The sequence below is a fragment of the Canariomyces notabilis genome, assembly GCF_033297395.1.
Source record: "Canariomyces notabilis strain CBS 508.74 unplaced genomic scaffold N656scaffold_14, whole genome shotgun sequence".
NCBI classification, from domain to species: domain Eukaryota; kingdom Fungi; phylum Ascomycota; class Sordariomycetes; order Sordariales; family Chaetomiaceae; genus Canariomyces; species Canariomyces notabilis.
In genome coordinates, this window is record NW_027041836.1 from 191,711 (window position 1) to 204,335 (window position 12,625).

At 54.4% G+C, this 12,625-nt stretch overlaps 6 protein-coding genes across 6 annotated transcripts; 4 read left to right on the forward strand and 2 right to left on the reverse strand.

Moving 5' to 3' along the window:
* Nucleotides 1–131: 131 nt before the first annotated feature.
* Nucleotides 132–2,620, forward strand: N656DRAFT_140834 (uncharacterized protein). Its single transcript, XM_064808614.1, has 3 exons — nt 132–540; nt 597–887; nt 939–2,620. Exons 1-3 carry the CDS (start codon nt 391–393, stop codon nt 2,490–2,492), a joined length of 1,995 nt encoding a protein of 664 aa, XP_064669132.1. The 5' UTR covers nt 132–390; the 3' UTR covers nt 2,493–2,620.
* Nucleotides 2,621–2,748: 128 nt separating this feature from the next.
* N656DRAFT_711122 (carbohydrate-binding module family 1 protein) lies at nt 2,749–3,814 on the reverse strand (the record flags this gene model as incomplete). Its single annotated transcript, XM_064811727.1, has 3 exons — nt 2,749–3,141; nt 3,201–3,297; nt 3,375–3,814. The coding sequence occupies 3 exons, from the start codon at nt 3,812–3,814 to the stop codon at nt 2,749–2,751; spliced, it is 930 nt and encodes a 309-aa protein (XP_064669133.1).
* Nucleotides 3,815–5,037: 1,223 nt separating this feature from the next.
* N656DRAFT_754992 (HET-domain-containing protein) lies at nt 5,038–5,775 on the forward strand (the record flags this gene model as incomplete). Its single annotated transcript, XM_064813090.1, has 1 exon — nt 5,038–5,775. A coding segment is annotated over one exon (738 nt), but the record flags the coding sequence as incomplete, so codon positions are not given.
* Nucleotides 5,776–6,920: 1,145 nt separating this feature from the next.
* N656DRAFT_754994 (NAD(P)-binding protein) lies at nt 6,921–8,381 on the reverse strand (the record flags this gene model as incomplete). Its single annotated transcript, XM_064813091.1, has 2 exons — nt 6,921–7,682; nt 7,785–8,381. 2 exons carry the CDS (start codon nt 8,379–8,381, stop codon nt 7,080–7,082), a joined length of 1,200 nt encoding a protein of 399 aa, XP_064669135.1. The 3' UTR covers nt 6,921–7,079.
* A 292-nt stretch (nt 8,382–8,673) lies between these two features.
* On the forward strand, nt 8,674–10,060 carry N656DRAFT_780275 (uncharacterized protein). Its single transcript, XM_064815348.1, has 4 exons — nt 8,674–9,125; nt 9,183–9,245; nt 9,304–9,336; nt 9,420–10,060. Exons 1-4 carry the CDS (start codon nt 8,877–8,879, stop codon nt 9,768–9,770), a joined length of 696 nt encoding a protein of 231 aa, XP_064669136.1. The 5' UTR covers nt 8,674–8,876; the 3' UTR covers nt 9,771–10,060.
* Nucleotides 10,061–11,054: 994 nt separating this feature from the next.
* Nucleotides 11,055–11,903, forward strand: N656DRAFT_798955 (uncharacterized protein; the record flags this gene model as incomplete). Its single annotated transcript, XM_064817820.1, has 1 exon — nt 11,055–11,903. The coding sequence occupies one exon, from the start codon at nt 11,055–11,057 to the stop codon at nt 11,901–11,903; it is 849 nt and encodes a 282-aa protein (XP_064669137.1).
* Nucleotides 11,904–12,625: the final 722 nt, after the last annotated feature.

Genomic DNA, 12,625 nt, shown 5'->3' on the forward strand with positions numbered 1-12,625 from the left:
GTCTTAGCGGGCAGTCGCAGAGGATGGCGGCAAACAAAAAGAGGAAGTTGGATGGCAACGGCGATTCTACGCCGCCCTGTATGAGACATCCAACCGACCCTGTATTCTACTGTGGATAATGTGCTGATTTCGTGAAGTGAAAGTGATGAGCGCGTTTGCTGCACGGCAGAAGCTGTGGGGGTCGTCGACGGCAAGCAGTGCTGTCGAGAAGGGCGTGAATAGGCCCGTTGAAGAAGATTCTCAGCAAGGAAGGAGTGAGACGCCTTCGTCCCGTGGCATGGTTAGTCGTGCCGACGCCCAGTCTTCGGACAAAGCCATCGCCGACTCAGTTGACATTGCAACAGGTCGTCCAAGGTGTGTGCAAGCTGGTATCCGTGTGTGTCTCCTACTATGGCATTAATTCATCTTAGTGCTGCACTATCTCGTCTTGATTCGCCTTCCATCATCCCTGTCAGGCAGCACTCTTCTATACGCCCAAACAAAAAGAACTTACAGCGAAAAGCAGGGGGCCATCTGTTGATAACTACCCCTGAACCCGAGGCAAGATTCCCGTCAACCCTCTGGCGGCATCTGCCTGTTCGCTGACAGATATGAAGCGGCTCCTAATTTTGGGAAGCTACGGTGTCAAGGTGCGGGAAGGCGAGGCCACAATCGCCGGTGCCGTCTTGACGCCTTCAGATGATGTGCAATGGCTGCATGCTCCTCACTGCCATGCCTTGCCCATACTGCGGACAACAGACGACACTGTGCTCGAGCTGCACCCTCATCCTGCCGCGCGGGGATTGAGACAGCTGGAAACGCTGAACCCCGTGTTTTCAAATCTCTGGAACGAGTCAACCTCACAAGGAGCACCTGGCAGACACAAACCTGCTGGGACCTTTCAGATCGTCTGTGGCCTGGCTGCTTCTTGGCTCAATAGCATAGCTGACCTCTTGCAGATCTATACTTCGGAAGATGCCCCTAAACGAGCCATTTTACAAGAGCTAGTCTCCCCTGCTGAATGGAACAAGAAGCTGTCGAGCCTCATGGGAGCCAAACGGACAAACACACCGGCTATCCTATTAAGCGGCCCAAAGTCATCAGGAAAGTCAACTTTCGGGCGGCTTCTCACAAATCGTCTCTTGACCCACCGAGGGGGCTCTAAAGCAAAGACTTGGCCGGCAGTTTACGTTCTTGATCTCGATCCAGGGCAGCCGGAATTCTCGCCTCCCGGGGTCGTATCCCTCTCCAAGATCTGCATCCCCAACCTCTCCCCGCCATTCTGCCATCCTACCCTCGAATCAACAGAAGGACAATTACGAGCCCATGCCATCGCGTCTGTTACCCCGGCCCTCGATCCGGCACACTTCATCGAATGTGCCCTCGACCTCATCTCTTACTACCGGCGAAGTGCCGACGCCAAGTGCCCCTTGCTGATCAACACGCCAGGCTGGATCCAAGGGACCGGGCTCGACATTCTCTGTGATCTCATAACGGCCATTCTCCCGACAGAAGTGATCTACATGTCCCAAGACGGCCCAGAAGAGACCGTCGCCAGCCTTCAGTCCGCCTGCAACAGCGCCTCAACCAACCCTATCCCGCTCTCCACTTTGCCCTCCCAACCAGGGGATCCCGCTTCATCGCGCACACCTCTCAGCCTCCGCACGATGCAGACCATGTCCTGCTTCCACCAGAGGCCGCAGCGCGACTCTCAAACAGGGGGCGAATGGGACCCCACCCCACTCACGCACGTCCGCCCCTGGCGGGTGCGGTATTCGGGCCCAGAGAACAAGAGAGGATTCCTCGGACTGCTCTGCTACGACCACCAGCCGGCGCCCGAGCTCCTGGCCGAAGCGATCAACGGCACCGTGCTGGCCCTCGTGAAGTTGGAATCCCGCGCCGCCCTGCGGGATCTCCTCCTACCCCTCCCCTCTTCGTCTCAAGGTCACAATCCTCAGCCACCCACCACCAGTGCTGGAGAAGAAGACGACGCAATTGTTGCACCAACCTCTTCCTCAAAGGTGAATGTGCGTGCCGCCGCAGGCCACACACACCCCCTGCCGCTCATCCCCAACCCACTCGGCCGCATCCTCGACCCGCGCCATTCCCGCTTACTCGGCCTGGTCCTTGTGCGCGGCGTGGACGTGGCGCGCGGTGAGCTGCAGCTGGTCACGCCGCTGCCCGCGGAGCACATCGCTACAGTGCCGGGTCAGGAGCTTGTCCTTGTCGCCGGCCGGTTTGATACCCCCACCTGGGCGTACGCCGAGGACCTGTACTCCCGCCGGGCTGCTGCCAAAGGTCAACGGAAGGGGTTGAGTGGTGGTGGCGGTGATGATGATGATGAGGATGAGGATGGGGATGGGGATGGAGATGAGGATGAGGAAGGTGAAGGTGGGAAGGTGGTGCAGGAGAGGTGGAGTGAGGTACCCTGGGTGGAAATGCTGCATGGGAGTCAGAAGAAGGCCGTTGGGAGCAAGGTATGGAGGGTGAGGAGAGATCTTGGCAGGGGGTGAGGGCTTCACGACCCTTTGGGTTCGGTCTTTTGAGTGAAAGGCCCAGACAGGATGTGAACGATACACCAGCCCTGCGAGAGTCGTGGGTAACTGCATCAACCACGCTTACTAGACTAGAACGTCCAAGGGTGAAAACGATGACGCTTGATAGAGAACATATGCTACACATCTAGGTATCCTCTCAAGGTCTCAATGCTGCGCCTCGTCTAGCGCCACCTTATCTCTTATTTCCCTACCCCGACCGTCAACCGCCCTCTTACTGGCACTGCGAATAGTACGTGTTGATATTCTTGCAGGTATACGGCGACGCGCACTGGGTGCACCCGGTGTAGGTGCTGCCACCGCACTGCTGCCACTGGGCGACGTTGCAGCCGGTGTCGACCGGCGCGGGCTGAGTGGCCGGCGGCGAGGGGTTCTCTGGCTCATCTGGCGGGGTCGTGACAGGGCTGTTGCCGCCGCTGCTGCTGCCGCTGCTGCCGTCACACTTGAAGACGGGCGGGCCCGGGATAGTATACTTGCTTGAGGGCGACATCGAGTAGATGTTGATGAGGATGCCCGGGTCGTTGGCCTTGTAGATGCCGGGGATGCTGTATGTCTTGGGCTTGGCGGTGCCGGAGCCGCCGACTACGTTGATTTGCGCGCATTCCATCTGGAGAGGGGTTTGTTAGTTTGAGAAGGACAAACGGAGCGGAATGGGAAGAAGCTTACGTAGAGTTGAGCGCCACCCGACGAGCCCGCCCCGTGCAGGGCTATCATCTCGGCCCGGAGCAGGTACTGGCCGTTAAGAATGCAGGAAGGGATGTCTCTGGTAGTGGTTGAGTTAGCGAACCTTTAAAGGATTGCGGTAAAAGATCTTAGAGGCCCTTAATTGGGGAAGCTTACATGTAGTGAAGGCCAGCGTTGTTGATTACCTTGGTGGTGCCCCAGGTGCCGCCGTTATATCCATCCTCTTGAATCTTGAACCAGCCGCCACCAATGCCCGAGTCGGTCAAGGCATTGTCAACCTTTTTGAGATAAGCCAGCGTCGGCCCCTTGTGGCTCGCATCCATGACATTGCTGGGGCCTGAGGTGAGCGTGTGTCTCCAGACGGCCTTGACAGTGGTTCCTGCAGTGACGGTGATAATCTCCTTGGACGGTGTCGTCGGGTTCGGGCCGCCATTGCAAGCCAGATCGTTAGAGTTGACGTTGGTAATGGGGCCGTCGTACGTCGGGGTCCGGATGGCGTGCGATACCGGATACGTCTTGCCGCCCGCCTCGAGCTGCACGAAGATGGTGTGCGCCGAGGCTGCTGAGGCGGCCGCGAGGAGAGCAAGACCTTTCATTGTTGTTGCGTCCGAGGGGTGAGGCTTGAGATTTGAGGGACTGCTCAGCCTGCCATTGGAACAAATTCCCGTCATCTTGGTGCCCGAGTTAAGGATGATCGAAGCCAGTATATATAGATACTATATGTTCAACAGTATATCGTCCATCATGTGCAGCTTTGGGCCGGGTCAACACCACAAGCCGCGAGCCCCCCCATCGGCGCGGGCGCCGCCGAGGTGTCATGCTTCAGTGACGGATTACCGAGATGGCCAAGGCTTTTGTCTTCCTGTACGTATGTCAGTTTGGCCTGACGAGAGCGGAGGGAGAAGACCCGAACCGGCGGCCTTCATTTATATTTAATGAGTATACCTCCTAACCCCACGCTCTCCGGATTCCAGGTTTCAAGCCCGGATAGAATTCAAGATTTGCGGCTCGCCTTGTCCCCTATGGAGCAACGGTCAAGGGTGGAATCGTGCCTCTCAAAACCCCTGGCTGGGAAAGGAAGATGGGAGAATTTACTTGGAATCCTGGATGTGATTACCCAGCTGCCACGGGCTTTATTCGTTTCTTTTTAGCTGTGGGTACTTCTCGCTTTATCCCCTCGCTAGGTTGTGAACACTGAGATGTCAAGGCCGGCGGCCGGCCGCATCTCGCGCCTCCGAGCTACCGTGACCCAACAGTGACGACCTTATTTAAGTAACCATATATGCACCAGATGACGAGTTATTTCGCTTTCTCAGCAGATGCAGATTCATCAAACTCGGTGAGTTATAGGTCGGATCCAGTCCATCGCATCTGCGTGTCGACGGCGTTCTGAGCGTACATGCGAACTACCTACCAAGTACGAACCAATGGCTTGCTGCTGTGTGGCTAAGCTCTGGGCGCCTCCGGGCAGGCAGTAGGCCAGGCTGATTCTTCGCTCAACGAATGAAACCTATTAAGTGGGGGAAGTACGTTCGTAGGTATTTCAGAAGGTGAGGGAAGGTACTACCTTGATACTCAGAGCTCACCACCTCCTTCTTTGACAATCGGTCCTTCCTCCACCGTCCACGTCTGAAAAACCACTTATGAACCTAAGAGGTACTGAAACTGTTACACATCTATTTTGACGGTTCTACAGTCAGTTTATTTTGCTACCTCTATATTTCAACACGAGTGATAAGACCAGCCACCCTCAGTTGCTGTCCGAAGTTATCTATGTGAGGCAATGTCGGACCAGCGCCGACAGCTGACTCGTGATGCGATGCACTGGCACGACCCAACCTGTCCCCGGTTGGACGGAGTTTGCGCCAACAATCTCATCAGCTGCATAAGATGCGGCTCCTCCAAGCTTCTTGTCAGCGAGGACTCCAAGAGCCTGCCAGGAGTGTTAGGACCCGGAAGCATTTATTCGCCAATCAGCCAACATACAGAGATAAGACTCCTGGTGGTTCATCCAGGGGAATTTCCCGAGCCGGTTAGATGCGACATGGTTACCAGAGCCGTGGGGAAGGCTATGTATGACTATGAGGCAATATCGTACACTTGGGCCGACGAGACCGGTGACAAGACCCAAAGCGGTCTGATTTTCGTGAACTCTACCCCCATACCTGTTACCCGAAACTGTGAGATGGCATTACGGCGAGTACGTTGGCGGTCGTACGAGAGGCGCATCTGGATTGATGCTGTGTGTATCGACCAGACCAATATCGACGAGCGTGGCCACCAGGTTCGCCTCGTGCCCGAGATCTACGCAAGGGCGAAAAGAGTCCTCATATATATTGGCGAAGCAGCGGACCAAAGCTCTTCTGCTTTGCAGTTCATCGCAAATGGTGGTTTCGGGAACACTCCAACCCAAGCCGATTTGGAAGTTGCGAAGAAAGCTCTGGACCGTTTGTTGTCCAGGAGGTACTTTTCCCGAATTTGGGTTCTCCAGGAGATTGCCCTGGCAAGGGAATCGAAGTTGATATGCGGAGACACTACCATTACATGGCAGTTGCTTCAACCTAAGCGCCTTGCTGCCTCAGAGCTCTTCCTGAACCCGGACAACCCACGAATCCCTCCTGCCCTGCACTTCGACCATCGTGTCTACTCTAAGCCCGGCCAGTTTCTCAACCTTCTTGACCTGGCCTCAAGGTGTCAAAGTGAGGATCCCCGAGACAAAGTTTACTCGATTCTTGGACTGGTGTCTGGGTGGGAGCGTCAATGCCTGGAGGCAAACTACACTTTGAGCGTAGACCAGGTGTACATCAATACGGCACTCTGTCTTGCCCGCGTATTTGGCTGGGGTCGCGTCTTTTACCACGCCACCGTCCGTGAACCCAAAATCGCTAATCTCCCTTCCTGGGTTCCAGATTGGAGTGTGTCACCCTCACACTCGGAAAGACGGGCCCGAGGCGCTTCTGTGCCCAATAGCTCCCTTCCAAAGCGGGCTAAGGCATACATCGCAGGCTCAAGAATTCTAACACTTAGTGCGCTGGGCGTCGGTGACAATACAAAGTCCCAATATAACTTGGCTCAGTTGGCTGGGACTTTCGGCCGGATAGACAGTACCGACGACTCGTCCAGCTTGGAGTCCGACAAAAGCCCCATCTCCAACATGAAGATGATCCCTCTGCTGAGTTCTGAAATGGCAAAATACTTGCTGCGCCAGCTCGTTCGACTCGGACCCTGCCTCTGCTTCGCCCGGGACTCTCCTCTGTTCGCTTCTCTTCGTTACAGGATAGGGATAGAAGAATGGAGGTATATAAAAACGGGGATTATATGGGCCGCTTTCAATGGGCGATATCTACGGTTAAAGAGATCACCGTACAATTCCAGATTTAGGGGGGAGTGGGCTTACATTGCCAGCAGCCGAATCGAAAAGCTCCTACAGGTATCATCGTATGATGATTTGAGAGGCATAGTCGCCCGGTCGGGAATCGAACAAGAAGATCTCACTAGGGTATTCCCGAGGACTGAAGAATGGGATTTTATCATCGGGGCCTTGTCAAGGAGGATTGCGAAGGACCTACTTCGACACACGCTCTCCCGTCTGCGAGAGCTGTCATTTGACGGAGGCGAGCAACTCGCAAAGACGTCACATCCAGAAACTCATATAGTCCGCAAAGCGGCTATTCAGTGGCTAGAGGCAAATCATTCGATGGAGATATACGATGTGTGTACCTCTTGACAGTTTTCATCATCATAGGTAGGTACTAGGACCAAGCTTCCAGTATGCGTACTGATACTGTCAGTATCACATCAAATTGACTTCCAGTGTGCTGATTCAGCTATCCAGTTGGAAAGGTGCTAATTCCAACGGCTCTAGCTAAAGAACCATCCAGCAACACCCATGGCCGACCCAGCCCACATCCCTACTGTCTCCAACAACGGGTTCAGCGCCCGGGCAGACCAGAGGGCACAAACCTGCGACAGCGGGTAGAAAACCACCAGCTCATTCCTCTCCTCGCCGCGCTTAATCTTTCTGGCCAGTTTTCTGGGATCACCCAGGACTGCCAAGGGGGTTGTCGCCCCGGCCTGGATTGCCGTGAGCGTCATGCCCGATTCGATAAAGCCAGGCGTGACAGTCACGACGCCAATACCGTACGGGGCCGATGCCACCTGCAACGACCGTGCCAGCGTGTACAGATAGGCCTTGGAGGCGGCGTACAGCGCAAAGTTTGCCGGCGTGAAGAAGGCTGTCGAAGACGAGAGCACGATGATCTTTGGGCCGGGCGTCACATGAGCATGATCCTGATCACCCTTGCTGCCCTGGAGCTGAGACGAAGCACGCTGCTGCTGCTGCCGCCTCGCCTTCATAAGCTCCCACGAGCCGAGAATGAACTCCTGGCATGCGGCAACGTTGACCTGCAGCATCCGGGACGCGGCCGTCGTGCCCCAAACATCCGCTTGACCATCCCCATCCCTCTCTCCTTTTTTTGGGCTGCTTTCAGGCTCATGCAGGCCATCGGTCTCTGCCGAGGTCCCACCATTATAAGGGGGGATATGCTCGACGTCTGTCCCCATCACGTCGCTGCGATGGATCGTGACGCCTGTGCACTGGATAGCAACATCGATGCCGTCGGCTTTGGCATCAATCTCGCGCAGGAGGTGGTGGAGCTTGGTGGTGCTGGCCGGCTCGAAGAAGTCAAGCGAGTGTGTGGCCGTTGTGGCGCCCCTCGCCTGCGCCCGCGTTGCGACCTCGTTCAGGCGCTCATGATCGCGAGCTATCAGGACGAGGTGTGTGTCTGCTGCCGCGTACTCGAGGGCCAGCGCTGCTCCGATTCCAGAACTGGCGCCGTGGATCACCACGCAGCGTCTTCGGCTAATACCCCCACCGCTGTTGTCCCGCACAGCGGCTTGTTTTCCAGCAAAGATACGACCACCTACGCTCTTGAGTATGCCAAGCGGAAGTATCACGGCGAGTGTCACGGCCAGACCGGCTGCCGAGACGATCAGGGTGCCGACTGAGAGGGAGATGTTGAGTAAGGCGGTGGAGAAGGATGGCAGAGATTGCCATGTCTTGAAGGGGAAGATATTGCTTGGTTGAAATTCATTTTTCCTGCGGACATCTTTACCTACAGGGTTGAGATCGATTGGCAGTTGTGTCCTTGCGTCGACATCCATCTTGTTGATCTTGGGGGTGATGAGAGCCTGGGGTAAAGTTGGTAAACAGGGGTTGGATCCACGGAGCGACGGAGGTGCCCTTTAGACACTCGCACCATGACTGCCGTTTTAATTGTCCTCCATGCCCATCGTGATGGAGATTGATGTCCGAATTGAGCCGCAAGCGGGTTAGCCGTGATTTACGTTGCAATGCAGGCCGATCCAATTCATGTTGTGGGAATGCGACCAAGTTACGACGCTGCGAGTGATGACGTCTTCACCCTTGAATCCGGACCTGCCTACATCATGGAAACGCACAACCGCGTCATATAAATCCAACGAACTCTGCACGTGTCTACAATTGAAAGAACTTGGTTCCGTTCAATCCAACCAGTCATATGATTCCTTTTATTAATCCTCAGTCCTTATTGACGTCCGGCTCGTAACCTTCTTGTCCATATCACACCCTCAACGACTTACACACATATCGCATCACACGCTTATAAGTATTTATCAATGTTCCGTCTACGCCCTGTTATCTCTGCTCCTCTCAGAGTAGTTTCTCGATACAACGCTCTGCCTCTCTCATCACGTCCGCTAGCAGCATCTCGATTCAATACCGCCGCCATGTCGACCATCTCAGACGCCATCACCAAGGACCACCGCGAGTTGGAGCAATACTACAATGAAATCACCAACTCGTCCGACCTCGACCACCAGGAACGGTATGGCAACCAGTTCACCTGGGAACTTGCCAGGCACTCGGTTAGTTTGTTCCTTGCCATGTAAAATGAATCAATATACCCTAACGCATACGAACAGGTTGCCGAAGAACTGATTGTCTATCCGGCATTTGAGAAGCACATGGGTGAGAAGGGCCACAAGGTAAACAGAACTCGGATCTTCATCTCGTAGCAGCATTTCGCTAACACAATATGCTCAGATGGCCGAAGACGACCGCAAGGATCACCACCGGGTAAGGATGATGCTTTCCAAAGCCCGACCCTCTCAGCTACCACATCACCAGACTTTGGCACTAATCCCTCATTTCCCCTACAGGTCAAGGAACTGCTCAAGGAGTTTCAAAACATGAAGCCCTCTCAAAAGGAGTACGTGCCCAAGCTCAAGGAGTTGTGGGGCGTGCTGTCGGCGCACATCGAGGAGGAAGAGAAGCAGGACCTTCCGGCGCTGGAATCGTCCCTGCGGTCCATGCCGGGCGAGTCCGAGAACATGGCCAAGAAGTTTGGCCTGACCAAGGCCTTTGTGCCCTCGCGTAGCCACCCGAGCGCGGGCGAGAACCCCTATTTCGAGTCGGCCATGGGCATGCTGGCCGCGCCCATTGACCATATTGCGGACATCTTCCGCAAGTTCCCCGAGAATAAGATCAGTCCTAACCCGAGCACGAAGTAAATGGATGGGATCAAGGGGATGATAAGCATTGAGGGTTATTTAGCACTGGTACTTCTCATTATATAACAAATAATGACAACCTGTAATGACAGCTTCAGCTTGTAAAGAAGGTGGCTTTGGTGATTTTCCATCCACTTATTGTTGTACATTGTGATAATTGTTATTGAACGCCTAGGGTCAACTGATAGGAGTGTGATGCCCGCAAACCGCTTTCTCTGTTGGTTACATCATGATCTTATTGCAAATCAAGCAGAAGTCCCCGGACTACAGCCTCTCGAGACTTGAGCTGCCAAGTGGTCTCGAACCAATGCTGCGTCTTCACCAAAATCATGCGAACTTGAAGCCGTGCTGATCCCTTAGCTTCAACCAACGGCAGTTGACGTTAACTATCAGCAACGTTTGCAACTCACACTGACACATACGGCCATAGGCGGTAGAAAGCTCGGGATCCCGTCCGCTCTCCCTTAGATAAGCTACCGACCGCCGGATTAGTAGTTGGGTCGGTGACGACCAGCGAACCCCCGGTGCTGTATGCTTTTGCTTTCTTTTTTTCCTTCTCTTTTACCCCTTCTTGCTTCGGAACTTCTCTTTCTAGAAAAGGGGTTGTAGGTGTTAGTCGTACCATGGCCTCTTCGTGGGTAGCGGAAGATGGCAGCCGGGCGCCAAGCGATGAACTGCAATTCCTTGTACATTTCCATAAGATCCCTCATAACTAACAGCTATAGGAAGATTTCGGAAAACATCTAAGCCATGGTGATGATATAGATGAGAATTGTATATCTCATGGGGGCGATCATGCCCCGTCCTCACATATACCCTCGGGTATGGTACCCGTTCGTTTATTCGTAGTGGTTCTAAGGCTCAAGCAGGAGGTAACTAGTACTCCGAGGTTATAGAACGGCGCTGATTTCGGACAATTACCAGGTTACCGCTATCATAATGATCATAATGCCTCAAACCTCGAATAGAGTCAACAGGCTGATTATGCTGGTGTTCGCAAGAGACGACTGGCCCTTGATACAAACCAAGCTATTCCGCGCGGAAACATATCTATTGTTGGCCAACCCGAGCAAAGGCCGTAACCACCGTCCAGACAAAGCAATTCGAATGGCATACCACAATGTTCATGTCTAGTCCCTTAGTATTGTCCGCAACGAAATGTCTATAAAACAATCTAAACGGTGTGTGTCTCATCGATTCCAGAGAGGCCAAACAGCACTGCGATACTGTAGCCGTGTTCAAATCATCATCGAACGAACACATCGCTACGTCGACAACATAATCATGGCGAGAATACCTCGTGCCTACGCTGAGCCGAGCACGGCCGGCGGATGGGGTGATCAGCAGATCTTCGTCGTCTCCGTTATCGGTGTTGTTGCTGTATTGGCCGTGACAGCATGCGTTGTCGCCGAAATCAGACTGAGCATAAAGACAAAAAAATGGTTGGCCGAAGTGAACAAGGCCGTTACAGAAAGCGTGGTTCTTCAACAGAGGATCACGTTTCTCACAGGTGAGTTGCGGCGGAGGGACCAGTACATATCTCGCCACATTCTGCAGCAGCGCAATGGGCCCTATCAAGCAGGTCCTCCTATAGCTCCCCAAGCAGCTCCCCAAGCAGCTCCTCAGCCAGCTCCTCAGCCAGCTCCTCCCGCAGCTCCTCCGGCATCGCCGCCAAATGTTGCGGAGAGCCATCGTCCTGGTCAGTCGCTCTACGATGAACTCACTGCGAATCGGTATGGACCCATCCGGGCCATATATGATGCAGAAGACATTACCGACGCTGACAGCGATGGAGATGATGACGAGCGATGGTGGCGCTTCAGTGGGTTCAGCCAAGGGTCGATTCAATCCGCGAGGACCGCGGTCGTCGTGGATGAAGGGGACATCGCGATGGTACCAGTGCGATCCAGGCACGGTACCGAGAACCGCGAAGTCGCCGACGGTTTTGACGACGTAGAACTTGTTGGTGACTCCCAAGCGCAGGGTCGACGGGGCGAGGAAACCCCTCGCCAACAGGCCCAGGCCCAAGATGCGCATTCCCCGGCCCGCTATTGGAATCCTCCGGAGGCAGTCCATTCTCGCCAGCATGACCAACCATCGTGGCCACTACCATCACCGGGGGGAACGCTCTAAAAACACGATTGCCGAGGTCCATCCACGGTGTCAATGAGACGATTGGTCTCGACCGAGGTAAATAAGGCTCCGGCTGCCTGGGCGGACAAGGGACAGGTAAGTATTGGGTCCGGGATCTTGCATCTGGGACACTACTAGTCGCAGCGCGATGTTCCTTGCCGCTGCAGGCCGCAGCCATCAAAGGGCAGTGGAATCAAAAGGCTGATCCAACAAGCCGGGAACTTCCATATCGCCCGTCTCGATCCCACCCACACCTCTTCCGGATGGTCAACATCGACAACCCTATGGACCACCGCGAACTCATGGCCTCTCACAGGCCTGGCGTAGGTGCGTGCTAGTAGTCTGAGCTTGACTTGGCAGGAGTAATTTGAGACTCCTTGCAAATTTCCTATTTTTTAACCGACAAATTGACGATGAACTCTTGATACACGCCACTGATTGTATGTTAGTAAACTTTGCGAATAGTGTTGGTGAACTTGGTGAAAAGGCGCAAATGCTAGAGTTGAATAGTTCCTTCCACTCCTGAATCATATCCTTCCACCGAAAGGCTAGAGGCGGTAAATACCTAGGCTCAATTTCCTTGGCAAGAATAGAAGCAGAAATGCCGAGGTTCTACTGGACTCTCTAACCAGGTTGGAGGCAGTCTTGCGAGTGCCAAGTAGCAAGGAGGCGATTGGGTTTCGTATGTGGCTGAGCGACTGGTTGCAGCACGCTGAGTTTGC